Raw genomic sequence first — 26339 nt, 5'->3', positions numbered from 1 at the left:
CCTCCCCAGCTCCCTGCCCTGTGGGCGCTCACCCCACCCCAGTTGAGGGTGCGGGCCAAGTCATTGCCGGTGCCCAGGGGCAGGATGGCGACGGGCGGCGGTGGTTTTAAGCGCAGCTGGTCCAGGGTGGAGAGGATCCAGCCGACCTGCAGCAGGCAGAGCACGAGAGGCCAGGTCAGAGCGCGAGGCCAGGGCCGGGCCGGGCCGGGCCGGGAGGGACAGGAGCACTCACCGTGCCGTCGCCCCCGCAGGCCAGGATCCGCAGGTTGTGCACCCGGCGGTACATCTCCAGCCTGGGGTCAGGAGACAGGAACGGGGTCAGGGTCCGAGTGCTGTACCCCGAGCGCCAGGCGAGCCCCTGCCACCATCTCCACGAGAGCCCTGGCAAGTACTTACGCCTCCTTGGGCCCTCCCTGGCTCAGGTCAAAGACTTGCCGGGGATTGAGATACCAGAGGAAGGACTGGATGATCTTGGCGCCCTGTGGGAGACCAGGAGCCGACAGGGACGGGGCGGCGGGGGGGGGGGAGGCAGTCAGGGGTGGCGGGCTGAGGTGGGGAGAAGCGTGGGGAGAAGGGTGGGAACTGTGGGAACAAGGCCCAGGCAAGGGCGAAGGGTGGAGACAGAATTGGATTTTCTCAGCGTCCCTGGGAAAGAGGAACGGGGCAGAAGCTGCAACAGAACCTGGGAACAGCTGCTGCGGGCAGGGGCGTGAGCTTGACCCCATCCCTCCCCCAAAGGCGCTCAGTGGAGAGGGCAGGCTGTGGGTACCTGGTTGCCCCCACTCTTGGGGTTCACGAACACCAGCAGGGGCTTCATGAGGGGGGACGGGGTGGGCCTGATGATGAAGGGTCTCCAGCGGCCCTCCTTGGAGACACAGAGAGCCCATAAGGCTCTTTCCTGTCCGGGCAGACCCCGCTCCAGTTCTCAGCAGTGCCCCTGGGTGCCCCCTTGAGGATCACACTAGGTCACACCTCACAGTGGGCCTGGCCATAGAGAGGCACCTTGGATCTGAGCTCTCACCCTCCTCAGGGCCGCAGAGCCCAAACTGACCCACTGATGGCCGAGCCGGCAGCACCAGCCCAGGGGGCTCAGCATCCCAAAAAACAGGCCCCTCTCTCCTGTCCCCCTCCAGCTGCCCACCTGGTCCCAGGTCTAACCTCAGGCCCTTTCTTGCTCGATTTCCTCTTGAAGGATGCCCTCTTTTTCTTCTTGCTTGCCTTGAGGGTATTCTGCAAGGGAAGCAAGGATGTTGGTGACCAGGTGGGTGGGCCCAGGTGGCCGGCAGACCCTAGGTGTCTGCGGGGGTCAAGGGTGCAGGCAGGACTCACCTGGGGCCTGCGGGCACGGAGGATCCAGGTGGGTGGGATGACCACGGCGGCGTGGACCCCCAGGGAGCACGGCTCCTCGATCTGCTGCAGCATGAAGCAGGACACCTTGCTGTGGTACTAGAGGGGGTGGTTTGGCGTGGCTGAGCCGGACCCAGCTGAGACCTGGGACCCCCAACCCAGCGCAGCCCGGGGGACAGCCTGCAGGTAGGGCGAGCAGCACTCACTGCTTGCTTGCACCAGGAGCAGCTGATGGCCACGATCTCCTTGCTGTGGAAGGTGAACTTCTGCTGGAAGCCCTAGGGCGCACAGGGTGATGAGGGCACCCAGGACCCGGCCTGGAGCAGCAGACCCAGCCCCTTTCTGGTGCCAACCTTTCTCCACCCAGGGCAACGGAGCACGTTTTTTACAAAGAACTGTAAAACGAGTCCCTAGGGTAGGGAGGGAGGCTGAGCCAGGTGCCCACAACTCTCTTTAGTTAATTGCGTGATCTGCTGGAAAGGGGTCCACAGCTAACTCCTGCCTGATTCCAATCCCTCCTTCCTGACCCAGGCCCGCCAGGCCCACCAGTGCACTCTGAAAGTTCTTTATAGTACCGATCACATGCATTCCTGTCCATTCCACACACGGTCCTCGCGGGCCTGCTGTGTGCCCCACACTGCTGGATACTGAGTGGACGGAGGAAAGGGGGACCTCTCAGAGCCTGAACTTACTGAGGGAGCAGACAAGAAGCAGATGATAAATAAGTCAACGAAACCACAACCACTGTGGACTGTGCTCAGGAAGCCCCCTGCAGCCTGTCTGGGAGCCACATCCTCCTCGAGGAGGACAGGGACCCGCTACCCAGCTCGGTGCTTGCCCCCCAGCAGGCCCTAAACATGCATCTGCTGAGTTAATGAGTGAAGAAGTCTATATGCTTCTCAAAGGGCTCACTCACGACTTCAGAGCAGTCCAGAGACACTGCTCTAGAAGGCTTTCCTCCCTGCTGTCCTGCTCTGCCCAGGGACCTGGCTGTTCTGGAACTGACTGGGCACTGCAGCCAGGCTGAGAGTGAGCCCTGACCACGGTCAGTGACGGACGGGCCACACGAGGCTCAGGGGCCGTAGGGCCTGGGGCCAGTGGGCAGCAGGCTGGCCAACTTCCTTGGGCAGGGCCTCACCTTCCCACAGTGCCGACACTTGCCATCCTGGCGTCGCCTGTGTACCCAGTGGTGCCGCACAAAGGTTGGCTGGTGGAGGAGAGAAGCATCGCTGGAGTAAGTGAGGGGTGGAAGCTTTGAACGTGGCCTGTGCCCCTCAGTGATATCAACAGTGAGGGGCAGGGGCTGCAGGACGCTCCCTGCAGTCCTGTGTGTAAGTGAGAAGGGGCTGGAGACTTCTCCCCGCGGCCCGGAGCCCGGGGCTCAGAGGAGGTACAGAGAGAACTGGGAGGCACGAGAGGTAGGCAGTGCCCTACCCCTTCTGCAGGCAGGGCCAGCCGGGCCTTCCCCTTTGAGACTCTCAGAGCCTCAGCCCTGTACCTCCCTGGGCCCCAGAGCCGCCTAGAAGGAGCTGAGCCCCTGGTGACACTCTGAAGACACTGCAGAGAGGTCCACTCAGGAAACCTGGGGCCCTAACTACCCTGGGCACTTACCTCACGGACATTCCTGGAGCCTGATTCACGGAAGGATGGCTTACAGCGAAAATTTATCTGTGAAACGTGAAATGATCACCAAACCATCAAAACCTCCCTTCGTGGGGTCAGGCATATGGCCACCCCCTTCAGGAGAGTGTCACTCAGAGAGGTATCCTTGCAAGGTAGGGATAGCCCCCAATCATCCTGGGAGCCCTGAGAACGTGAGACACCTCTTCTCAGAAGCCCTCCTGCACCCCCGCTCCTCTCCATTAGCCAGAAGGAATCTTTCCTTCCTCTGCCCAGTGTTCTGGGATGAGGGAGACAGCAAGCTCCGTATCCCCCACTAAAACAGCACCAAGGCTTACCCCTCCTATACCTTTCCTCACCCTCCAGCACTCCCAACTCAGGCACATGCAGGCAACCCAGTCCTTGCTTGCTGACTGGTCCCTGGAAATTGTTAGCTCATTTGTGAAATCCTGGTTTGATTTTCACCTTAGGGGGTGGTGTGGTGGGTCTATAGTGCCTGGGGTTACGCTGGTTTCTCTTTTCCTAACTGTCCCTGCTTCAGCCTTAGCAGAATTGTAGGGAAACCTCACACTACGAGTTGGGGGGTAGGGGAAGCAGTCCATGTTAGCCTTGTTCATGCCGTTCCTAGTCCTACAGGATTTCTCTTATGCTGGTCTGGGTTTCTGCTGCCTGGGGAGCCCTGATGGGCCATGGCAGCCCTCCCACCCTCTGCCTGGACCCACCCGCCCAGCATTCCTTCTACCTCTCTTCCTGGAAGCACGCGGCCCAGACGTGCCCCCAGCCGCAGACACACCGTGGACAGTGGTCCTCGGGGAAAGGTCTTTACAGTGGCAGCGTGGAGAGGACAGAGCCAGGCTTCAGGGCCGCACAGGACTGGCCCTGACACAGCTGAGTTTCACAGCTTCAGCAAGGCATGGCCCCTTCTAAGTGTTACTTTGGGAACTGATAAAACGGTGTCTCGGTCATCATTTATGACTTCATCTGGTTGAGTAATAGTCTACAAGCCCCACTCTGTGCCAGGCTTGTTCTGGGCAGCGGGGTCACAGTAACAAATAAAGGGGTGGGGGGGAGCCAGGATGCACATGCAGGCATCTCAGCTCCAGGGTCCTTGCCTCTTCACCAATACGCACACTGGGGTACCCCCGGCAGGTGATGTTTGTGTAACGTGAAAATGCGTGTACAGATACACACGTGTGTGCACTGGGAGGGCTTTAGCACCCAAAGGGGAGGGGCCGGAGAGCCTGAGCAACCACACTCACCTTCTCTAGCTGTTCAATGCAGGGGGTGTGCACCACAATCTTGCACGCTGCACACTTTCTCCGGGACACTGATTTCTGATGCAGGAAAGAGAGCGCCCCTGAGGCACCAGGTAACTCCACCCAGGATGCTGCCCCAGGGCAGGCAGAGAACTCCTCGCACCTGCCCCGGCACAGCTGCCCACTGTGTGCACCGGGAGGCCCCAGCCCTGGCATCAGGACACAGCCCCATTCCTCTCACCATCCTCGGGCAGCCCACCGCAGGGGTGCTTAGGTGAGAGCCTTGTTTCCGCCTTCCCCTGGGAGGGCAGCCGCCTGTCAGGCCCGCAGGAGCCGGCCTCCAGGCTTCTAGACCTGGCTCCACCACCAGGGGGCAGTGTGCTGCACAGAGCTCACTCACCAGCATCTTGGCTACACAATACTGCTCTCCAACATAGCAGAAGTCCCCGGACACGTTGGTCTCAAACCAGATGTGCTCCCCATACGTCGCTGACTCCTAGACCACAGGATGAGCACGCTTAGCGCACCCCTGCCTTCCCCGACCAACCCTCCCGCTCCCAATACAAACCTGCTCCAGCTGCCACAATCTACTTTGCTCCATCCTGTTTTCCCTACTGTCCCTTGGCTTTAAGGCTTGGCTCAAACATGGCCACACCAGGTCTGCCCTGACCCCATAGGCCCACGGGCTCTTCTCGCAGCTGCCCATAGTACCCCCAACCCGACTGCTCCCGTGGCCCTGAGCCTGGCGAGGACTGGTCCTCATTTGCCCCTTGCAGCTCCCGGCCACTCACGCTCCAGTCCACAGTGCTCCGGATCTGCCGCTCAGGCTCACTGCGTGGGGCCCCGGGAGCTGGAGGAGGGGGTGCCAGGTGCTGGAGGCCTGACTTGGTGATGGCTTTCCTACAGAAAAGGAGATAGCTGAGGCTAGCTGAGCACTCGGCGACTCTGCTTCCTTCCCCTCACCTGGGATCTCTGCCCTCATCGTGACCTCAACACCGGGTCAAGACAGGGACAGCGACAGGGAGGGCAGAGGATGCCCTAAGGCAGCCCAAGACTCTGAGAGGGTCCCCGAGGAGACTGGGCCCTCCTGAGAGTCCTGCCGGCTTCCGAGCATGGCTCAGAGCTCTTCCCAAGCCGGGGGCCCTCAAGCCAGCCCCCGGAGGCCACTCGCCCTGCTGGCTGCAGCTATACCTACGCAAGCAGGGCACTCCAGGTCTGGGGTCCGGCTGACTTGCGCCGCAGGGCTACCTGGCGTCTGCGGGACAGCGGGCGCACGCAGACAGGCATCCTGGGGCCAGCTGCGGTGCCCGAGGCTCTTCGGCCCCCCAGGCTGAGGTGCTGGCCTGAGGGCCGCTGCTGGCTGAGGGGCCGGTAGTAACCGTGCAGGCCCCAGAGAGCGCGGTCTTTCACCACGTCAGCGGGCAGCAGGTGGGAGGAGGCCCGGCGCCGGCGCCAGCGGGGAACGGGTAGCAGGGGCACGGCTCCCCGATGCGGGGATGGCCCCGGTCTCTTGGTGCCTGGCTGCATGGCCGCCAACGACACAACTGCCACATCCTCCTCCTGGACCCCCTCCTCCTCATCCACGCCCACGAGCCTGGCCAACAGCAGGGGTGCGCCCAGACGCGGGGCCCCAACAGCTGCAGGCTGCAGGGCGGGCACCTCATCCACGGTGAAGCGGGGGTTGCAGGCAGGGGGCGCGGTGCTGGAGCGCCGGCGGCTGGAGCGCGGGGCCCCCACCCTGCAGCCCAGGAAGCAGCCCTGGAGCTGTGCACTGAAGCGGCGCCGCTGGACCAGTGAGGAGGAGGCCTGCCCCGCAGGCGAGCGGCGCCGGGCCTTGCCTGTGGGCAGCCCCACGCCGCCAGGCCGCCTCTGCCCCTCTCCAGGGCCTGGTGCCTTCCGCTGGAAGTGTCTCCTAAAGAAGGTCTCCATGGCAGGGGCAGGCGGGTGGCTGTCGGGTGGAGACCGGGGGCATGAGGAGCTGGGCCAGGCCATGGCGCACCCTGTGCCCGGGAGCCCCGTCACAGCCACTGCCCTTTGAGCAGAGAAGGGACACTTGGGAGGCATGGGTGTGGGGGGGGTCTGGGGCCTCTGAGCTCCGTAAACGGGGTGCCTGGGGGTACCAGAGGATCCAGCAGGGAGCCTGCACTCATCACTGTTCCCTGTGCGGCCCCAGGAGTGCTGGGTAGGAGGGACTGCCAGCTCCCCATCTGGGATCCCCTGTCCAGGCACCATGATCCACCAAGCTCTAGCCTAAAGGACTTCAAGTTCCTTGCCTGAAGCTGATGGAAAAGAAAAGAAAAAGGAAGGTGGAAGCCTGGAGCCGACCTAGACAGACTGAGGGGCTGAGGGCAAGGCTTTTTCTCTCCTTAGACCTTTGTTTTGCCACCAACACAGGGCAGGTTAGGCTTAGGTGTCCCTTCCTGGAACATGGCACAAACCAAGCCATGGTAAGAAAATGAGGCTCTCTGAAGAGAAATTCAGTCCTGATACGACCCCCTGACTTGCGGTCAGGCTGACAGTGGCACTAGAAATGGAGAGGATCTGACGTCTGCCTTGGGGATTGACGGCCCCGGGGAACTAAGGCCCCCCGAAAACTGGAGAGGCAGCTGCACAGGGAGAGAAGCCACCAGGGGGACTTTGTGTGGGAAGCCACAAGAGCCAAGAGAGTGCCTCTGGGCTCTGGGGGTGTGTGTGCTCTTGCTCTGAGGGGCTGACAGTAAGAACTTTCCTGGTCTTACCTTTCTGAAGAGGCACAGTACGGACATTCCATGTGTGCAAGAGCTGGATGATGTCAGAAAACCCTTGCAGCTCTGCTGCTGAGAAAGCCCATGAACTGCACCTTGACCTGGGGGCCAATGCTCGAAGCCCACACACTGAGAATTCCAGACACTAAGCTACCCAGAACTCCCTCCTGCAGGAGCCTTGGGGACCACCCTTGCTCAAGCCATCCTCCCTTGACCTGGTCTGAACACAGGCTCCACTTCCTTTGCCAGCTCACCTACCCCCTGCCGCCCCTTCTGCACAGGCGGCTGGGAGCACCTGCGCCCTCACCTCCCCCTAACAGTGTGGGAGGGGCAGGAAGCCTGGTATGCTTCAGGGGGGCAACGCCTCCAGAATTCCCAGGGACACCTGTGTCCTGCCATCAACTACTCTCCTGGGCCCGGGCAGCCACAGGGAGGTCTGAGTCACGGCCATGAGACACCTGCCTGGGGCTGACAGGAGAGAGACTTCTGCTAGCTGAGGGCCTCTGAGAGAGGGTGGGAGCCCTGGACAAAAGGTGGAAGATGATGGGTCTGAGGAATCGGGACTGGGCTGCATGTCCAGCGCCTACTCCTCCCATCCACCACCCCCACGCTTGATTTGCTACTGCCCTGTGGGTCCGGGCAGGCAGGGCCCTGGATAGCTGTGGAGGTACTGACATGGAAGCACCCATGCCTGGGGAAGCAGTGCTCGGGTCTGTCCAGCTCCGGCTCTCTGCCTCTTACAGTCTGCCGGCCTCTGCAGGTGACAGGGAGAAAGGCAGGAGAGCTCTTGGCCTCCTCCTGAAGTCAATGCCATCATGGCTTACGTTTACTGAGCGCCCACCTGTAACAGGCACGGTTCTAAGCCCTCTGCAAACATGTGTACCATTTTATAAACCACAGCACCCTAGGGACTTCCCTGGTGGCGCAGTGGTTAAGAATCCGCCTGCCTATGCAGGGGACACGGTTTCGAGTCCTGGTCTGGGAGGATCCCACATGCCGCGGGGCAACTAAGCCCCTGAGCCACAACTACTGAGCCTGCGTGTCTGGAGCCTGTGCTCCGCAACAAGAGAGGCCGCAACAGTGAGAGGCCTGCGCGCCGCGATGAAGAGTGGCCCCTGCTCGCCGCAACTAGAGGAAGCCCTTGCACAGTAAAGAAGACCCAACACAGCCAAAACAAAAACAAACAAACAAAAAAAAACCGCCTGCCAATGCAGGGGACACGGGGTCAAGTCCCGGTCTGGGAAGACCCCACATGCCACGGAGCAACTAAGCCCGTGCGCCACAGCTACTGAGCCTGAGCTCTATAGCCCGCAAGCCACAACTACTGAAGCCTGCACGCCTAGAGGCCATGCTCCACAACAAGAGAAGCCACCGCAATGAGAAGCCCGTGCACCGCAGCGAAGAGCAGCCCCTGCTCGCCACAACTAGAGAAAGCCACGCACAGCAACAAAGACCCGATGCAGCCAAAAATAAATAAATAAATAAATAAATAAATAAACACAGCACCCTAAAGAACAGATACTGTATCATGCCCCGTTCCTCATGGGAGACTGCGGAGGTAACTCACCCAAAGTGCACAACTAGTCTGTGCGGAGCCGCTGCTGGAACCTGCCTCTACCTGAACCCCAAAGCCCGCGCCCCAGAGACGCGGCGGAGAGCAGGGTCTTCCCTGCTGGGTCACGAGCTGGGACTAAGGTGGGATGGGGGGAGGGAAGGGAGCCATAATAAGGACAGTAGCGGTCCCATTTACCCATCACCTACTATGCAACGGGCCCTGGGCTAAGTGTGTTCGTTTATCATCTCGTGTGATGCTCACTACCACCACCTCCTGAGGCAGGCAGGATGGACGGCTCCGTTACAGCGATGAGGGAACAGGCCTGACGAGGTGCAGTGACGTGCTCCAAGATCACTCGGCTGGTCAGCGGCAGGACTGGGACCTGAACCCAGGGCTGCCTGACGCAGGGTCTGCTCTGCACCCAGGAAGAGGAGCCTAAAGGCCCAGCTGCCCACTGCCCCAGGGCACCGGCTTGCCAGCACTGCCCCAGGGTGTCAGCTTTCCCTGCCCGCCTGGTCAGGCCACCCTGTGACAGCTGCCCAGCCCGGAGGAGATTAGTCAGCCAAACACACCGCCTGATGCAGAGTGTCACCCAGAAAACAAAAGGCCACAGTCACTGGGCAGGGGTGGGGTGGGGGGGGTGCGGCAGTTGCTCTCTGGGTGGCAGTGAGGGCTGGACCCTGCCTGCTGCCCCAGACCCACGACAAGAGGCGCCAGGAGGACGAGATCGTCCGCACATCTGCCTCATGACACGGGGGCGACTTACAGGTGCTCCCCTACCGTGTTCGAGCCCACACACTGCCCCGGGGTCTCCTCAGGGGCCTGACGGTGCCGTCACTGCAAGCGGGGCGGGGCAGGCTAGGCCAGCCTGGCCTCGTGTGGCCATGTGTAAAGCCCCTCCCTCACGGGCCTCAGTCTCCTTGTTGGTCCAAGGGGGCAGTCAGCTGGCTGACCTGACACCTTATGACAAGCTCTCCTCTAAGGCACCCACTCCTCTACGCTCCCCCCAGGCCCCATGCTTCCTGTTCCTCCCGTCTCCATAGAAACCTCTGTCCTCTGGTCAGCAATGGCCTGACTCCTGACTTCCTATCTCTGCTGAGGCTTCTCCTGGGTCTGCTCAGAAGCCCAGCCTGGTCTCAGGCCTGCCCCAGCCTTTCCTCTGCTTGGGCGTGGAGCTTCTCCCCACAGCACAGCTCCGAGCGGCAGCTTCTTGTCACCTCACGCTCTGTCATCTTCCACATACCACACGGTATATGTAAAGGTCACCGGAGGACGCCCCACAGGGCTCTAACACCAACAGCAGAGCACAAATGGCTGCCCCTCAGCCTCCCGGTGGGGGACCAGGGGTAATCCTGTCACACCCGAAGGGGACAGAGTGGGAAAGGACTCACGGGCCCTGTCAACTGGCTGCTGGGAGCCTGGGGAGGACAAAGGATGCTACAGGGAGACACGCACAGTGGTGGCTGGCCACGCACCCCTGGTGAACAGCACCGAGGGGGGCTGCAGGTGGCCAAGCTAAGGCAGCTGCCGGGGGTGAGCAGACACGAGTGCCCCAGCTTCATCGGCGACTGGCTAGGAAGCACGGGACTCCTGGCCTCCCAGCCAGACTGTCTCACACCCTATGTTAGCTTCAAGTGGAAAAGCCCATGAGCCTTGGCATCCTGTGTCTGCCATTGCTTTCTTGGGCTGACCAACTAACCTTTCCGAGTCTCAATTTTCTTATCTGCAAAATGGGGATGAAACGACCTAGTTTAGAAGGTTTGACATAAGGGAGATTCGGATGAGATAACAGTAGAAAGTACCTGGTGGCTGGCAGAGAGGAGGGGCAGGGCAGGGCCTACGCCTATAGCAGACACCAGGGCGTGTGCATAGTGCCACCTCCTGGGGTCTGTCTCTGCCCATGGTGGGGGTGGGAACCCGGAAAGGGAAGCTGGAGTTCCCAGGATGGCCACCCCCCACCCCCTGAGGAACAGAGCCTGGCAGCCAGAGCCGCCTGGGTGTCTGCTCCTGCTGTGATGAACGCCCTCTGCCCCTGGCACCAGGCCTGGCCCCCGGAGACCCCTCTGCTTCCAGAGGTGCTCGCATAGACCGCCCTGTGGGATTCGGCCAGAGTGCCCGTTCCACGCTGTGGATGGGCCCCTCACGCCCCTCTCCCCGGTGCAGGCTGGGAATGGTGCAATGTGGCCCCATTTCCAGCAGCCCCAGAGCCGGGGCCTGGAGCTGCTTCCCCAGGGTCTGCTGCTCAGAAGCCACCTCTGGCTGCTTTGCTCCCACGGCCCTGAGGCTGAGGTCGGAGGGGAGGAGACGGGGACGTCTGGAAAGGGGGCCTGCCTGGGGCTGGTGAGCCAGGTCTCTGTTCACAAAAAGGATCCTGCCCAAACCAAACCAAACCAAACCAGAATGCACAGGTGGGGAGAGGTGGGCCAGGGCTGCACGGCAAAGGAGGCGACCAGGCCAGTCATGTTTACCTCAACAGGGTCCTGCCCTGGCTCGGGAACAGGAGCTCAGACAGGAGCTCGGTCGGCCTATGCTTTGCCGGTCCCTTTCCATCAGCTTCAGGAGCCTCGACTGGGGATGGTGGTGCCCGGGGCCACCCTGATCCACCCCTCCCCAGGCCCACCCAGACAGACCCAAGAGGGAGGAAGCAGAAGGCAAGGAAGGGTTGAGGCGAGCCCCTTTGACCTGATCTGGAAGGCAAGGCGGCAGGCAGGAGGTGGGCCAGCGGGCGGGGGCTGGGGTCCCGTGGGGGGCAGGCGAGCCCCGGCTCTGGCTCCAGCTCAGGGCCGGCCTCCGGCTGAGCAAGTCCTAGTTTGGGGAGTGAGCTGCTGTGGCTGCTCCCCTGCCCCCTCCCCCTCGCCACCCTCCTCCCCCACGCCTGAGACGGCCGTTATGAAAATAACCCGGTAAGCGACTGCACTTCCTCTCCCAGCAGTGCAAGCAGGCGGCAGTGGGCGGGCACACACACGCGCACGAGCCTCGCCTCCTGGCTTCTCTTCCCAAAGTCCCCAGAGGCCAGCTGAGCAACAGCTCAGTAGCCTCCCCTCCACACGGCCCCTGGTACAGCTCAGCCCCTGCCTCAGCTCCGGGAGGGGTGGGGGGAGAAGAGGCGGGTCACCCTACACCCTCTCGCACCCACTGGACAGGTTTTCCGGGGTCTGGGGAAAGCATCTGAGACAGCTAAGCACCGGCTTCAGACAAAATAACCACAAAAATAAGTATCTATGGAGTGTTTTACAACTTACTAATAAGCACTTTCACAAGCATTGCTGGACAGGAGGCTTGTAATTCCCCTGTGCAAGTGGCATTTCGCTCCCAGCTGAACCCCCAGGGCACCTGAGGCTCATGGAGGCCCGTGACTACCCACAGCTCAGAAGTGGCTGAGCGGAACCTCCTGATCCTGGGTTTCCCAGCCCTGCCAAGGGGGCCTGTCAGATCCAGAAGAAAGCCAGCCCATGTCACACCCATCCTGCCTAGAACGCCACCCCTCCGTTAACACTCCTAGCCCCTAGGATCTAGAGGGGCAGCTCTCAAACATCCTGGTCCCAGGACCCCCATACACTCTTAAAAATTATTGAAGCTCCCCAAATGGTTTTGTTTATGGGGGTTATAGCTATTAACATTGACCATATTAGAAACTAAAACTGAGAAATATTTAAAATGCTATCATTCATTTGTTGAAAAACAATAAACCCAGTAACTTAATATAAATAACATACTTTTATGAAAAATAAACTGTATCTTCTAAAACAAAAAAGTAGTGAGAAGGGTGGCATGTTTTAATTTTTGCAAATTTCTCATGTCTCGCTTAATAGAAGACAGCTAGATTCTAATATCTGCCTCTGCAGTCAATCTATTGTGATATGTTGTTTCGGTTGAAGTACATGAAGAAAATTCTGCGTCACGCTGACAATTTGTTAGAGAAGGAAGGAGTATTTTAATAGCCTTTTCACGCAATTATGGATATTCTTCTCTGCTACTACACCAAAATATGACAAGTGGCAGTTTCTTAAATGTTAGTGGCTACGTGGAATCTGAACTTTTCACTGGTCTGTCTTGCATTCTGCATTTTGAAACATCAAGCATAGGTCATTGGAAAATATGGGTTTACTGAGTTAGGCAGATCTCCACACACTGGAACAAAGTTTCCAAAATTTTAATTTTCACTCAAATTTTATCAATAGCAACAAATACTGATACTGTTTTTGAAGTGACAAGCTCACTTCATTCATTTTTGAGAAAATGTCTGCTAAATATCCAAATCTGAAGAGTTCTGTCTGTCGTTAGGTGTTCAAGTTTAAATGGTGTTCCTTTAAAAAAAAAAAAAAAAAAAAGTGACGAGTAGGGCTCGCAACTCAGTCACAGAAGTGCTTTTTCAAGACAGTCATCATAGTTCGGTTTGCAGCAAAAGTGCCGTATGTATATTTCACATTTCTTCACACAGAACTTTTTAAAAAGTGTACTCAAGGATTTACGCTTTAAAAGATTAATATATTTACTGCATTTTTCTTGTTGTGAGTGTGAAGAATACAATGGCTACAAGTTTATGTTGGGGCCACTGCCTTTGTCTGTGCCGAGGCTCCAGTAGTTTTACCCACCGTTGCTTTTATACAATGAGTACAAATATCAACACAGTGAGAAGGACACAAACTAGGGCAGCGCTGAAAGTATTATTACGAAGACAGTTTTGACCTCAACCATACCCTGAAAGGGTCAAGGGCAACCCCAGGACCATACTTCGGGAACCACTGATTCAGAATGAATTCTAAATCCTCTAGCCTAGCAAACGTGGTTTCTGCAATGTGGCACTAACTCAGCTTCCTATGCCTTGATACAACCCTTGGTGCTAACCAAGGCAACTTATTCTCCACCCCCTAATCTGGCTGAGCCCAAGCTCACTGCTGTGTCCTTGCACATGGCATACCTTCTGCCTGGAATACCGGCCTCCTTCCTCACCTCGTATCAAAATCCCACCCGCTCACAGCTGCCCCAGCCAAGAGTACCTCACTCCCACTGATGACTCCACATCACCCATCTGGCTCCTCTGCCATGGGACCCCTGGAAGTCCTGATTCTCTCAAATCCATATGCCTCGTTCCTCCCACCCACCAGACAAGCTCCTGGGGGGCCAGGGGCCAGATCTAGTGCAACTGGGCAGCCCAGCACGGTGTCTGGCAGTGAGTCCAGTGTTGACTGCTGATTGGCTGAGGAGGAAGGAACAGGGAATTCCATCGGGGAGGGACCAGAGCCATAAGGGGAAGAGAAGGGTTTCCTCCACCTCGGGTACCCCACCCGAGGGCTGACCACAAGGCCCAGGCTACTTCTCTTTGCTGGGCACAGGGGGATGGCAGCAGCCTTTGTTTTAGCAGTTGGCTTCCTCTCCTCTCCAGAGGACCCAGAGAGCGACAGCTGAGGTTCCTTTCCGGGCTGGGTGCCACTGCCCACTCCACGTCCTCCAAGGCTTTCCTTATGAAACCTGGCAACAGGGTTTGGTGACATGAAGTCACAGGTGAAGATGTGGGCAAGGAGGGGAGAGGAGCGGCTGCCTCAGATGCCGGGGGTGGGGGGGCCAGGCCAGGACCAAGCTCTGAGCTCCTTGCTGAAACATCCCCAGTCTCTCTCTCCTTCTATCCTGAGTCCCTGTCTCAGGGTCTGGCTCCTGGTAGGCCCTGGAGAAATGTTTGTGGAATTAATGACTGACTCATGCCTTTAGAGCCTCCCCTCCAAAGCATCCTCCCACTGCCACCAGAATTCATCCTAAAGTGTCCACGTATCCTTCAATGGCTCTCTACTGTCAAGGGAACAGAATGCAAAGACCTGGGCCTGGCAGTCAACAGGCTTCTCGGCCTCCTCTCCCGTCTCGCTTTCATACTTTTTACATTTTACTTGACAAATACATAACTCACTCTGTGCCAGACACCGTCCTAAGTGTTTTACAAATACTAACTCATTTCATTTCATAAAAAGTAATAGTAGTATTATCCCCACTTTACACATCAGAAAACCGAGGCACAAGGAGATTAAACAACTTGCCTGTGATCACGCAGCTAGTGAGTGGCAGAGCTGGGACTCCAACCTAGGAGTCGGCTCCGGGTCTATGCTCTCAACCCCTCACTCTACCTCTAGATGCTTCTGTCAAGCAACACACAGGGGTCTCTTCCTGCCTGTGTGCGTGGCACCTGACAGTCTCTCTGCCTGGAACACCATTCTCTTCTTCTGCTCAGTGAACTCTCCTTCATCTTTTTCCTCTCATCTTTTCAGAGCTGGCTCAGATATCGGCTCTGCCGGAAAGTTCTCCCCAGCCTCCTCTCCCGCGCACTAGCTGCTCCCACGCTCAGGCCCTCTCTTGGTTGCTCTGGGCCATCAGCGCTGGTTTGCAGCTCGGTATCCCCCACCAGACCGTGCGCCCCTGGGACCATGTGTTACTCGTAATTGCATCCCCAGGGTCTAGAAGCGCTGGATGTGGTTTGAAGAGTGAATGGAGGGAAAAGTGAATGGTCCAGGCTCAGTCTCAAGGATCACGCTGAGAGCAAAGGGCTTTGGGCCAGCGCAGTGACCCAGTGGCTGGCCAGTTCCGGAGGCCTTCCTGCCAGCCTTGGGTGGACAAGTTGCTGGTGTGGGCTGAGCTCCTGTGTCTCAGAGGCACATAGTGAAATCGATCCCTGATGGGAATGCTGATACGTCTCCCTGAGTCTCCCAACACCTTGTTGGGAGCATTACGAAGCCCCTGCTGGCCCCCACATCCCTCTTCTCTTGTGACTGGTCCCTCTTGTTGCCTTCTCCTGTGTCTGCAGCAGGCTCCCATTCCCCATCTGCCAGGAGCAGCATTCCCCCTTATCCCTCATTCAAAATTTAACTCCCCCTCTGACTCTTCTGACCAAGTTGCTCCCTCCTCCATCTACTAGAAGATCTTCTTAGAATCAGCTGTCAGCCACCAGGGCCCCACTCGGCCTCCCAGGCTTCATGCACTCCACACAGGGTTGTTTTTTTTTTTTTTTTTTCCCCTGCCTCGAAGACAGAAAATGTGCCTCCAATCTTCCTGAGAGGTCACAGGGGTCAAAGGTGCTTTCCGAGGATTTGGACTCAAAGGTCCAGAGGTGTCCTGCCTCTGACCGGCTACGCAACCTCACCTCAAGCTGAGTCTCTTACCCTGGCTGGGCCTCAATTTCCTCATCGGATTAATGGGGATAATACCACCTTGTCTTCCTCATGGGATATGGCAGGCTTGAAAGAGAAAGTGTTCATGGTAACCCATTCCTCAGTTTACCAAAACTTTAAAGACAGAAAAATAACTCCAGAGGCCTAAAAATTAGGAAAACCACTTTAGTGCACAATTTGGCTACAACTATCTAAGCTGAAGATACACTGCTCTGTAACCAAGCACTGGTGGACAGAACACACAAGGAGCCGTGTCCCAGCACAGTCTCTGAAGGATTACTTGCAATGGCAAAAAAACTACCAACAACCTAAATGTCTGTCAACAGTTACAAAAAGGAATGGTATATGGCAGTTAAAATGGCTTCACACTAGTGCTCATGTTTCAAGACAGTTAAATCTCTAAAACAACATGGAGGGAAAAACCTAAATTCAGAATACATACAATACACCATTTAACTCAAGGGCAAAGCCGTACAAAACAGTACTATGTGTTACTATGGATGCATACATACATAGGAAAAAAAAATCTTAAAACAGGCACGAGAATATAAACACCCAAATCAGGATTGTCGTTTCTTCTGGGGAGGGAGACAAGGAGGCCTCCATCTCTGTCTAAGGCAAATATGGCATAATGGTAAGATCTGACCAAGCTAAGTGGTAGGTGTTAACGTTTTTCTGTATACTTTCCTCATGGCAAATACTTAATGCTTTTCAAAAGATTTTTAAGTATTAAAAAAAGTTAAAAAAGGCCCCCAGAGGGAGAACAGCTTCCGGGCGTTGCCCTGGGTCTTCCATGGGTGGAGTTCAGCAGTGGCATGGAGCCCCAAGTATTCCTTACACTGTCTCCTGGTAGGAACCCCATATCCGTGGAGCCGGAAGGAAGGTCTCACCCGAAAGGATGCCTTTCAGAGGAGGGCGAGTGGCTGACAGGTTGCGTCAGTGGGGTGTCTGCGTGGGCTAGGGCCCCCTTTCACAACCACCCCCGCCCCAGTAAAATGTCAGCAAGCTGGGGAAGGGGGGCGGAGAGACAGGCAAGCTGTTAACCCGCGAGATGCTGTGGCGTGGGCGGTGCAGGCCCAGGCTCCTAGACAGCTATTTTGGTTCAGCCCTGGCAGGGGAGAGGCCTCTATGTGGGAGCTCTGAACTGGCGCTAGGCCAGGTGCAAGCGGCGGGGAGGTCTCTCTCTACAGTGGAGGGAGAGAGCTGGTGGGGGGGCCCTCCCTCTCTCTTCAGACCTCTCACCGTGAGGCCCGGTGCGCGGTGCTCTCCTCCTAAACACCTCCCCCCAGGCCACAGGCCACCCACCGACTCCAGGGTGGTATCTGGAGCTCCTGGGAACAGGTCCCTCGAGTCGTCTGCTCCCTGCACTTTGAAAGCAAGATGAAAGGTCCCAGACTTGCCCCTCCACTCCAGATCCAGCCAGGGAGCCACATGACACCCTCCTTACAACCCGAGTCTCCCTACCCAAGGGTCTCCCCACCCCCCCACCCCGCTCAGCCTTGCTCCCCGTGAGGCTAGGATCCTGGTGGCGGTTCTCCCTTGGGGTTGGGGCACAGATCATTTCAAGGGCCTCACTGTACTCCCACACAAGACAAAGATCTCTCAGTTTCAAGGGGTTCAAGCACTTAAACCCGTTCTTAGGCTCTACCAGCTTGGTGATGGGAAAATAAAAGAATAGAAGGAGTGCTAGTAAGTAGGGCAGCCTGGTGTTATGAAAAGATACTTGGGTTTGGGCTCCAGCGTAAGCTGCATGATCCTGGGCCAGGCCCCTGACCTCGCTGAGCCTTGGTGTCTCATCTGTAAAACGGGAATAAAATCAACTACAAGGTTGTTCAGAGGAGTACATGAAATTGATGGATGTACAAGCGTCTGGCAACCGTTAATGGCCAGAGAAAGGCAAGCTGGCACATCCCCTGCATCCAATGAGCGTAAGAGGGGTGGCAGGTGGGAGAGCTCATCCCCTCGGCCTCTCCCTCCTCTCCCTGGGCCACAGAGCCCTTGGGCTCATCAAACCGGCTCTGCACCGCCGAACCATGCCTCTGGTGTCTCAGCTGAGGAGGGGGGCAGACGAGGAAAGACGGCAGAATGACAGCTCCTCAAGGGCATCTGGTCACTGCTCTGGCCTGCCCTCTTCCACCTGAAGCTGCCTTCCAAGACTCCCACCTGTGACTGGAGTGCCAGGCAGGCCCGGTGCTGAGAACCGTGGGGTGGGAAGCCACACGGCAGCCCTATGTGAGGATGATATCCTAAGGGCATCAGGGGCTCCCACACATGAAGCACAGAGGAAGCAGTTCAGGGGGGCAAGAAATGAGTGCCTGGCATCACCCAGAGGTGCACCCTGCTAATCTCGCCCAGGAGTGAGGGGAGACGGTGAGCCTGGATGCAGGTGCAGGGCTTGCCCCCTCCTGCCCACGCTGCCCCGCCCCCCATGCCGACCTAGAGAATTACTCAGGTGGCGGCAGCGGGGAGGGGAGGCGGAGGGCAGGTCGCAAGGTGCCGGATGAGGATTTCTCAGAAAGCAGGGGAGCCTTTGGGGTCCTGTGATGTGGTACAAACTGACACGCTCCTGGAGTTAGGGGACTGGCACTGAAGTCCCAGATAACCCCTAGTTAGCTGTGAGACCTCAGCCCAGTCAAGGTCAATGCGCTGGACCTCAATCTTCAGAGAGGGGGAGGGGTCGGGCCAGCTGATGTGGAAGCTCACGCCCAGCCTGCCTTCTGCCGCAGCCAGAGCATCAGGTAGCTCAGCAGCGGGGGTCTGTGCGGGTCCACTCACAGCAGGCCTGTGGTACAAGTGGACGGACGGCAGCAAAGGGACTCTCCCCTCTCACGGCCCCACCGTGGCAGCTGTCGCCCCCTTGTGTCGCTCTAGCGACACTGCAGGGCCAGTTTCCAGTCAGCTCCTGGACCTGGAAACTCTCTCGCCTTTGTCGGGGGACAGGGACCCAACCTCTGCTTCTCCTAGGGACCAGCACAGGCCAAGCCTCGGGGCCAGCATGCCCACTCGGCTCCCCCTCTGCTCGGGGGGCGACTGGTGAATTCTGGAGAGGGCTCTAGGAAGCAGCAGAGGCAGGCCTGTTTCTCCCTCTCCCAGGGTCACTCAGTCCTTCCTCCGTCCTTGCCTGGGAGGACACCCACTCTCGTGCTCTCATTTGCTAAGTGAGAGTCCCGGGCGGCTCCGCATCCTGAGACTTGACCTTTTCGGAGGACGGCACGGAGAAAAAATGACGAGCTGCCCGCCCCCTCCCCTGGCCTGTAAGCCAGAGCCGCTGGCGGGTGTGCGGCAGCAGAGGGAAGACCGCAGGCTCCCAACCCAGGTCCCGGCCTGGCTGGCTCCACGCTGGCACACGATGTCGCGTGGGGAACAGGCCGAGTGAGGTGAGCCAATGCACGGCTCAGTCACCGAGGCCCCTTTTTCTTCCCAAACCTGCGGGAACCCAGGGACTCTGGCTTACACCCGCCTCCCTTGGCCACCTGGGCAGCTCCCAGAATTAGCCTGAGCAAGACAAACCACTCCAAGAGGAACCTTTTGCTCCCAGACATCCCGGCACCACAGCCCAGATTCTTGCCTCCGAACGTGAGGCATCCCTCAATACACCCCTTCCCGATCGTTGCAAACTCAACCCAGACCGGCGCTGTTTCTGCTCAGGCTGCCCGGCGGGCACGCTCTGCCATCCCGGACTTCAGGACCACGCTCACCTGGCCCCGCGTGGCATCACCTCTAAATGGGACCTATTGTCTCAAACTTGTCCCGCAGGTGCGTTTTCTGCCCTCTAGGAATGAATGACTTTAAGCACGAATGAAGGGCAGGGGTGGCAGAGTTAACGCTCAGGCTCCCAGGGGCTCTGCAGGCTGAGGTGCCTTCCGCCTAGATGTGTGAAGTGTCAGGTAATTTCTGATGCCCCTGGGGTGCAAAACCAGTTAATCCACAAGCTGCGTGACCTGCCCGGGTCAGGCTGCTCGGACAGGGCCAGAGGATGAGGGGGTCCTCTTCAGGTGGGCCCTGGAAGAGGAGGAGGAGGCAGTCAGCTTCCCTCCCGCTTCTGACTGACCACCCCTCCAGGCCAACAGAATCTGAACGGTAACGACAGAGGAAACCCAGATGCCCTGGGGAGGGCAGAACCTACACCTCCTCATGTGGGAGTGGCTGATGCTTCCCGGCAAAGACAGGCGAGGTGGAATGGAGCTTGGCAGGAGCATGGCTCAGCCGTGTGCCTTACTGGGCTACATAAAAACGGGGAGACGGCAAACTGCTCCCCAGAGTCCAGAGGGTGAGCCAGATGTGGGAGGCTGCAGTGGGCTTTAAGAAAAAGCCTCTTTAAGGAAGATGCCGAAGAGGCTGCCATTCACAGACCGTTCTACCAGACCAGGAATGGCAAACATGTGGCCCATGTACCATCACTACACCTCCCAAGCCCACAGCAGAGAGTGCTAGTCGATTCTAGAACTCTACCACTGAGCCAAGATCCGAATGCAGAAGTCTCAATAGAGCTTCCGCAGCCACCACCAATCTATTGGTTATCCTCCCTTCCAGCCACTGTCTGTTCGCCTTGCAGGTCCCTCAGCCCCAAGGCCTGAAGTGTGTATGGCTGGGGGTGGGGGGAGGGCGGCGGGGGATATTCAGAGGGTGGATGCCCAATGAGCAGCAAGAGCCGGACTGAGAATGAGCTTGGAGCCTGGGGAAAGACGGAGGGCTAGGTTCAGCGGGGGCACTGGGGAGTTTTGAGACTGGCAACTCGCAAAGGTGGCAGGACCAAGTAAACAGCGTTAAAGGGACGGTGCCAAGGCGGTGTACTGTCCCCCCAGCCTCCAGTCAAAGCAAGAGGAGGCAGGTCAGCCCCATGGACATCTGATTCTCCAAACGCCCAGGCTTGTCAGGGGGAAGTCTTTACCCCACTGCCCCTTCCCTGACTCTACTGGGTTTTCCAAAGGCATTCATTTCTGTGTGCCCCAATGCCCCAGCACAATGCAACTATGCAGGGGAGACGCCTTACACACTCCCGGAGGTGCTGTTTGATTTTCTTCTCATTAAGGCATCCTCTCAGATCACTTACCATCCCCAGAGTGAATGTAATACTGTGGTTCTCAAACTTGAGACCTTAGAAACACTTGGGAAGCTTTATAAAATACCCAGCTCCGGGACTTCCCTGGTGGCGCAGTGGTAAAGAATCTGCCTGCCAGTGCAGGGGACATGGGTTCGAGCCCTGGTCTGGGAAGATCCCACATGTTGTGGAGTAACTAAGCCCGTGCACCACAACTACTGAGCCTGAGCTCTAGAGCCCGCAAGCCACAACTACTGAGCCTGCGTGCCACAACTACTGAAGCCCGCATGCCTAGAGCCCGTGCTCTGCAACAAGAGAAGCCACCGCAATGAGAAGCCTGTGCACCGCAAAGAAGACTAGCTCCGGCTCGCCACAACTAGAGAAAGCCTGCGTGCAGCAACGAAGACCCAACGCAGCCAAAAATAAATAAAAAAAAAAAATGCCCAGCCCCATCTCCAGACCTGATGAGTCAGACATGCCAAGGGTAAGATCTAGGAATCTGTAGTTCCTAAAGCACCCGAGGTCACTGTGATGTTCTGTTTGGGAACCTGGTATAGAGAAAAGGATGTGGGTTTTGGAATCAGACTAGAGTTCAAACTCTATCTCTGCCTCTTACTTGCTACGTGACTCTGGGCAAACTACTCATCTCTTTGAGCCTGTGTTCTTCTCGTCTATAAAAATGGAGAAATAACATCTGTCCTGATTATTTTAGAGAATTATGTAAAGGTACTTGCTGTTCTCTTACTTCTTATCCTTCCTCCTGAATGTGTCTGAGGTTCACTGCTACATGCACAGACCTGTGCCCTTCACAAGGGGCAACAGCCAGAGGTCAGAAGAGCCCAACACTTGGTACCCTGTGGGCAGGGACAGGAAGCCTCTGGCGGAGCCCCTCCCTCCCCCTCACAAGCCTGTGAACACTGGAGGCTACATCCTGCAGAGCTGGGTGTAAACTGCTCCGGCATGCAGGGCGGTGGGTGACAAAACAGAGGTATGAGAAGCTTTGTTCCCTGCCCCGTTTTATGTGGCATTGAAGCCTGCCTGGTTTCACAAGGGCCTACAGAGCTCCATCTGCCAGTGTGAGGATCCAGATCTTTGTGCATGGCAACACAGTGCAGGCACAAAGAGCAGGGCCCTGCTTAGGGCAGGGCAGGCAGAGGGCACAGGGCAGCATTACAGGGATGCCAACTTGTACAGCAAAAAACTACCCATGTTATTCGTGGGTGAGGTCAACCCTGGGAAGGGACAGGGCAAAGCTCGGGGGGGGGGGGGCAATTGCCATGAAGCCTGGACAACTGAAGAAAAGTGAGAGGGAGGCCCTGGGCAGACTCCAAGTGGTCAGAGTCCAGTCTAAGTTGGCTCTGGGGTCCTGAGCTGATTGGCTGCAAGCTCCATGGCCACTGTAGAAGGACAGGGTAAGTCAGGCAGAAGCCCAGGGAGCCAGGTGGAGTCCTCATGGGGCTCCATCTCCCCTCACCTTCCACCAGAGCTGCACTGGCAGGAAGCGGCTCCCAGCCAACACCAGCACACATGCCACGGGTTGCCTGCATTCAATCTTTCCACACCCTCCCCACAGTTCCTCACCAGAGTCCTGGTCAAAGCCCTGTCACAGGCACAAGATGGTGACATCTGGCGTGCTGGGGGAGAGGCCAAGATAGAGCTTTAAGAGTCAGCACCCCATCCCTTTCCCAGCAGGGCTAGACGGGGGTAGGGGGAGATATGTCTACTGCCTAGCAGAGCAGAGGTTGAGGTCTCCCTGCTAATTAAGAGCATTGTAAAACAGGTGGCCAGGAACTCCCAACCCCAAGGAGAAGCTGAAAATGCTGAGCGATTAAGTCTGTGACCAGTGCTCCGGGACAGGCATGGGTCGTAACAGTAGTATCAATCAGGCCATGTTCTGCGGATGTCACGCAGCGGTGGTAAGCAACCCGGCCACACCGAGGACCAGAGTGGCGACGTGACCGCCCACCTCCCAGGGTCCAGGAGTCTCAGAGGGGGCCCTGTTCCATCAGTGCCAAGAAGGGGATCGTGACCAGTCATGGGGGCCCTACCTGCTGGTGCCAGGGGGTTAGGTGATTCTGTCTCCCTGCTGGAGAGTTGGAAGCCGCCCCTGCCTCGGTACCACAGAGGAGGCGCGCTAAGCTGCCGGTGCCAGGGAATGACCCCCACTCGGTGCCAGTGCCCGGATGCTGGGGGATGACCCCCCTCGCAGAGCCAACGCCAAGACAACCCGGATCGCAGGTGCCCGGGAACACCCCGCTCGGTGTCAGTACCAGGTGGCCGAGGTATGCCTCCCGCCGCCGCCGCCGCGCTCACCTGTGCCCGAAGAGACGCAGCCCTGGGAAACGCCGCTTGCTGAGACGCCGGGGCGCCTTGTCCGGTTCGGGACCGGCGTCGCGCTCGCAGCCGCTGGACGAGGCGGAGGCCGACTCGGAGTCGCTGCTCCGGGCCTCGGGGCTGCCGTCCCGCGGCTCCATCCGGCCCTAGCCCCGGCCGGCGGCGGGCCCGCGGAAGACGCCCATGCCGGGCCGGCGGCCGGGGCTTAGCAAGCCGGCTCCTCGCCTCCCGCCGCGGCCATGGCGCGCGCTCGCTCCGCCCGCCCCGCGCCGCGCGCCCCCGCGCTCCACGCCCAGGTGCTGGGGAAGCAGCCGCAGTCGCCGCTCCAGGAAGTGCCGCCAGCTGCGGCCGCAGGACCCCGCATAGCTGGCCGGGCCGCTGCCTGCCCGCCGCCGAGCACGCCCCCTCGGCTACGCGGTGGCACCGGCCCGCCGCGCCCTCTGCCGGCCGCCGGCCGAGCCGCAACCAGCCTGGGCCGCCAGAGGGGGCGGGGTCGAGAGGGGCGGGGGCAACGGAGCCCCGCCCACAAACCCCAGCTGGTCCGCCTCCTGGATCAGAATAGAATCTCCAGCCCAACACAGCCCCCCTGCGCGCACCCAGGCACACGCAACTTTTTTTTTCTCCCTCTTAGCCCCGTCTCCCCGCACCAAACAACCTACATACTCACAAGTGAACACTCGCGAGGGTGGCTATCACCACCTCCCCTCCCACATCTACAAGGAATAGACACCTCTCTCGCACACCCTGTGCCCGTCACAGCCACTCACACAATCTCCACTCCTACCCGCTTCGCTCTCCCAAATCACGCCCTCGGGAACAAAAGTCACACAGTGCTCCCCATACGCACAGAACAGACACGCCTCTCACACAATTATGCTCACTCATTACACAAACTAACACTTCCCACACCAGCCTCTCACACTCAGAAATGTATACCAGGACCAAAGTCACTTAGTGACCCTCACACACACCAACACGTTTCTCATTCAAATTCATCTTTCTAAATCCAAAGCTGTTTCTAATCCTTTCACACTCCTAACACATAGCACTTTTCCAACACAATATCCAACGGAACCTGTAAATCTCTTGCACTACAGGAATCACCTGCACACCTCTTACATACTCATAAATACATACACAAAAGCAAGGACCACACTCTCATTCCCCAACATCCATGCCCTCAGTGAATATATACGTCTTTCTCCTATACCCAAATGTAACCCAGGACAACGGTTACATGTTGCCACATCCCTCTTACATATACCTCACCCACCCAGAAATATACCTCGCAGCCACACACAAACACACCCCCATGGGCAGCAAAGGTTGTCCCCCTCAAGAGATGAGGACAGCAAGTGGAACCAGAGCAGTCGCCTGTGGTGGCACAGCCAGTACACATGCTTAATCTTAGCCTTCTGCAAGCTCAGGCCCCACCACACTGCCCCAGCAATTCAAACATCAGAGCCCCTCTCACCCTGCCAAGAACCCCTTTGCCCTTTTCTGCGCCTCTGCAGGGCCACTGGACACAGGGAGGGGTGTAACCCCACTTCTGTCACTCCCCCAACCCCAGATAAAAGACTTATGGAGGGATTGAGGGCCAGAGGTCCCTGTGCTCATTCTCCGGCCACCCAAGTACCTACTGTGACTGGGGGGCCTCAGCTGGGATCTGTGGCACGTCCCAGGAGCGGTAGCGCCACATCTGCCTCAGTGCCCCGGGCTGCTCTCCTTCTTCTGTCTCCAGAACCTCCGCGGGGCCCAGAGCTGCAGCCTCATCGCAGCCTCCCCCAGTACTGTGGCCGGCCCCCAGTGTGCTCATCCTGCCCGGCGACTCTCTTCCTCTTTCGGCACTTCCTGACCAGGGGGCCCTGCGAGAGGCCGGCCGGCTGCCCCGTCGAGGACCGTAGGCCTCGTAGGCGCCTTCCGCTGGCCAGGGCAGGAGGCTGGCTGGGAAGAGGAGTTGCCCCGGAGGGCAAGAGGCAGGTGAGGACAAGCCCAGCCCAGCAGCCAGGAGACAGCACCAAGTCAGAGGCTGCCAGGCAGCCAGCAGGCCTGCCCAGGCTGGAATCTGAACCTGGGCCCCAGTCTGGCCTTCCTCTCCACCTAACTGCTCCGATCTTCACCTCTTGGTCCTGCTGAGGTCTCCTGCTTCCTCACAACCTCTGGGTGCACTGGGACCGTGCCCAGCCCACACACAGCTCTCTCTCCTCTCAGCTCTGTGAGCACCACACCGTCTAACACATGGACAGTGGCGGAGTGGAGAGAGTAACCAGAATGGAGCTAGAAGATGTGGGCGCACGTCCTGTTTCTGCCACTTACCAGCTGTGCACCCTGGATCAGGTCAGAGAGGTTTACCTCTCCAGGTCACCTGAAATCCTTTTTGGAATAAGGTAGGCTATAAACAGATAAACTGGTGAACATGTGTGTCAGGGAGCCTTTCTGAGCCTCAGTTTTCTCATCTGTAACATGGAAGGGGGCAATAGTAATAATTGAGCTTGTGGAGTTTTAGGAGGATTAAATGAGAGGCGAAAGGGTTTACAAATGAATTCATTCAATAAATATTTATTGAGTGCCTTCTATCTGTGCATCAGGTACTGTATCAGACTAGTAGCAGTGTTCAAGGAACCAGCACTCTAACATTATGTTGCTTAGATTCTATTCTAAACAAATAATATATGAAATAATGTCCGGTAATGAGATGAGATGAGCTATAGAGAAAAATAAAGCCAAGGCGAAGGGGGCAGAGGATGATGACAGCGATGTTACTTAGGTAGGGGGACTGGGGAAGGCCTCCTGAGGTGACATGTGAGAACAAACCCGAATGAATTGAGAGAGCAAATTATGTGACAATCTGGGAGAACAGCAGTCCAGGTGGAAGGAACAGTAAGAGCAAAGGCCCTTTGAGTAGGAATGTACTTGATGAGTCTAAAGAATAGCAAAAAGGCCACACTGGCTGGACTTTGAGGCCATCATGAGGATTTGGTAAATAAATAGTAAGGCATACACTCGCTCTTTATTATTAGGGTTGGTTCTGGGATGGAAATCATACCTTCCTTAAGCACTCTTTAATCATGCTGCTCTATAATTAGTTCTTTAGCTCTGGATGTGTTTGTTACCCCAGAAAGATTGTACATTTCTCGAGGACAGAAAGGGTGTCAGTTCAGTTCAGTTCAATAAACGTTTACACTACAGAACCTGCAGACACAGGAATGTACACGATGCCATCCCAGCCCTTAGAAACCTCCATCTGGTGCTGTAATCACCTTTGTGTCCCTCATGACTGGAACATAA

General features: G+C 57.6%; 1 protein-coding gene across 8 annotated transcripts in view; it reads right to left on the bottom strand.

Annotated features, from left to right (window-relative positions):
* DGKZ (diacylglycerol kinase zeta) overlaps window positions 1-24867 on the bottom strand; it is a gene marked incomplete at its 5' end in the record, with an annotated part of 31697 nt that extends 6830 nt beyond the window's left edge. For 2 of the 8 annotated variants that reach the window (XM_081241011.1, XM_081241015.1), the window contains 13 exons: window positions 33-146; window positions 233-293; window positions 397-479; window positions 770-865; window positions 1159-1230; window positions 1330-1446; window positions 1554-1625; window positions 2486-2554; window positions 2959-3015; window positions 4227-4301; window positions 4624-4719; window positions 5015-5123; window positions 24692-24867. In XM_081241011.1, coding sequence (XP_081097137.1) covers window positions 33-146; window positions 233-293; window positions 397-479; window positions 770-865; window positions 1159-1230; window positions 1330-1446; window positions 1554-1625; window positions 2486-2554; window positions 2959-3015; window positions 4227-4301; window positions 4624-4719; window positions 5015-5123; window positions 24692-24867 — 1197 coding nt within the window. Of the gene's footprint in view, window positions 1-32; window positions 147-232; window positions 294-396; window positions 480-769; window positions 866-1158; window positions 1231-1329; window positions 1447-1553; window positions 1626-2485; window positions 2555-2958; window positions 3016-4226; window positions 4302-4623; window positions 4720-5014; window positions 5124-5418; window positions 8251-23030; window positions 23284-24691 lie in introns of those variants that run through there. The other 6 variants (XM_081241012.1, XM_081241013.1, XM_081241014.1 and 3 more) reach the window with 5 other exon arrangements.
* Between the last annotated feature and the right edge of the window lie 1472 nt (window positions 24868-26339).

The sequence above is a fragment of the Mesoplodon bidens genome (assembly GCF_964165515.1).
Source record: "Mesoplodon bidens genome assembly, chromosome: 7".
Lineage (NCBI taxonomy): Eukaryota > Metazoa > Chordata > Mammalia > Artiodactyla > Ziphiidae > Mesoplodon > Mesoplodon bidens.
Note: the sequence above shows the minus strand (reverse complement) of the source record. Positions and strands in the feature narration are given on the sequence as shown.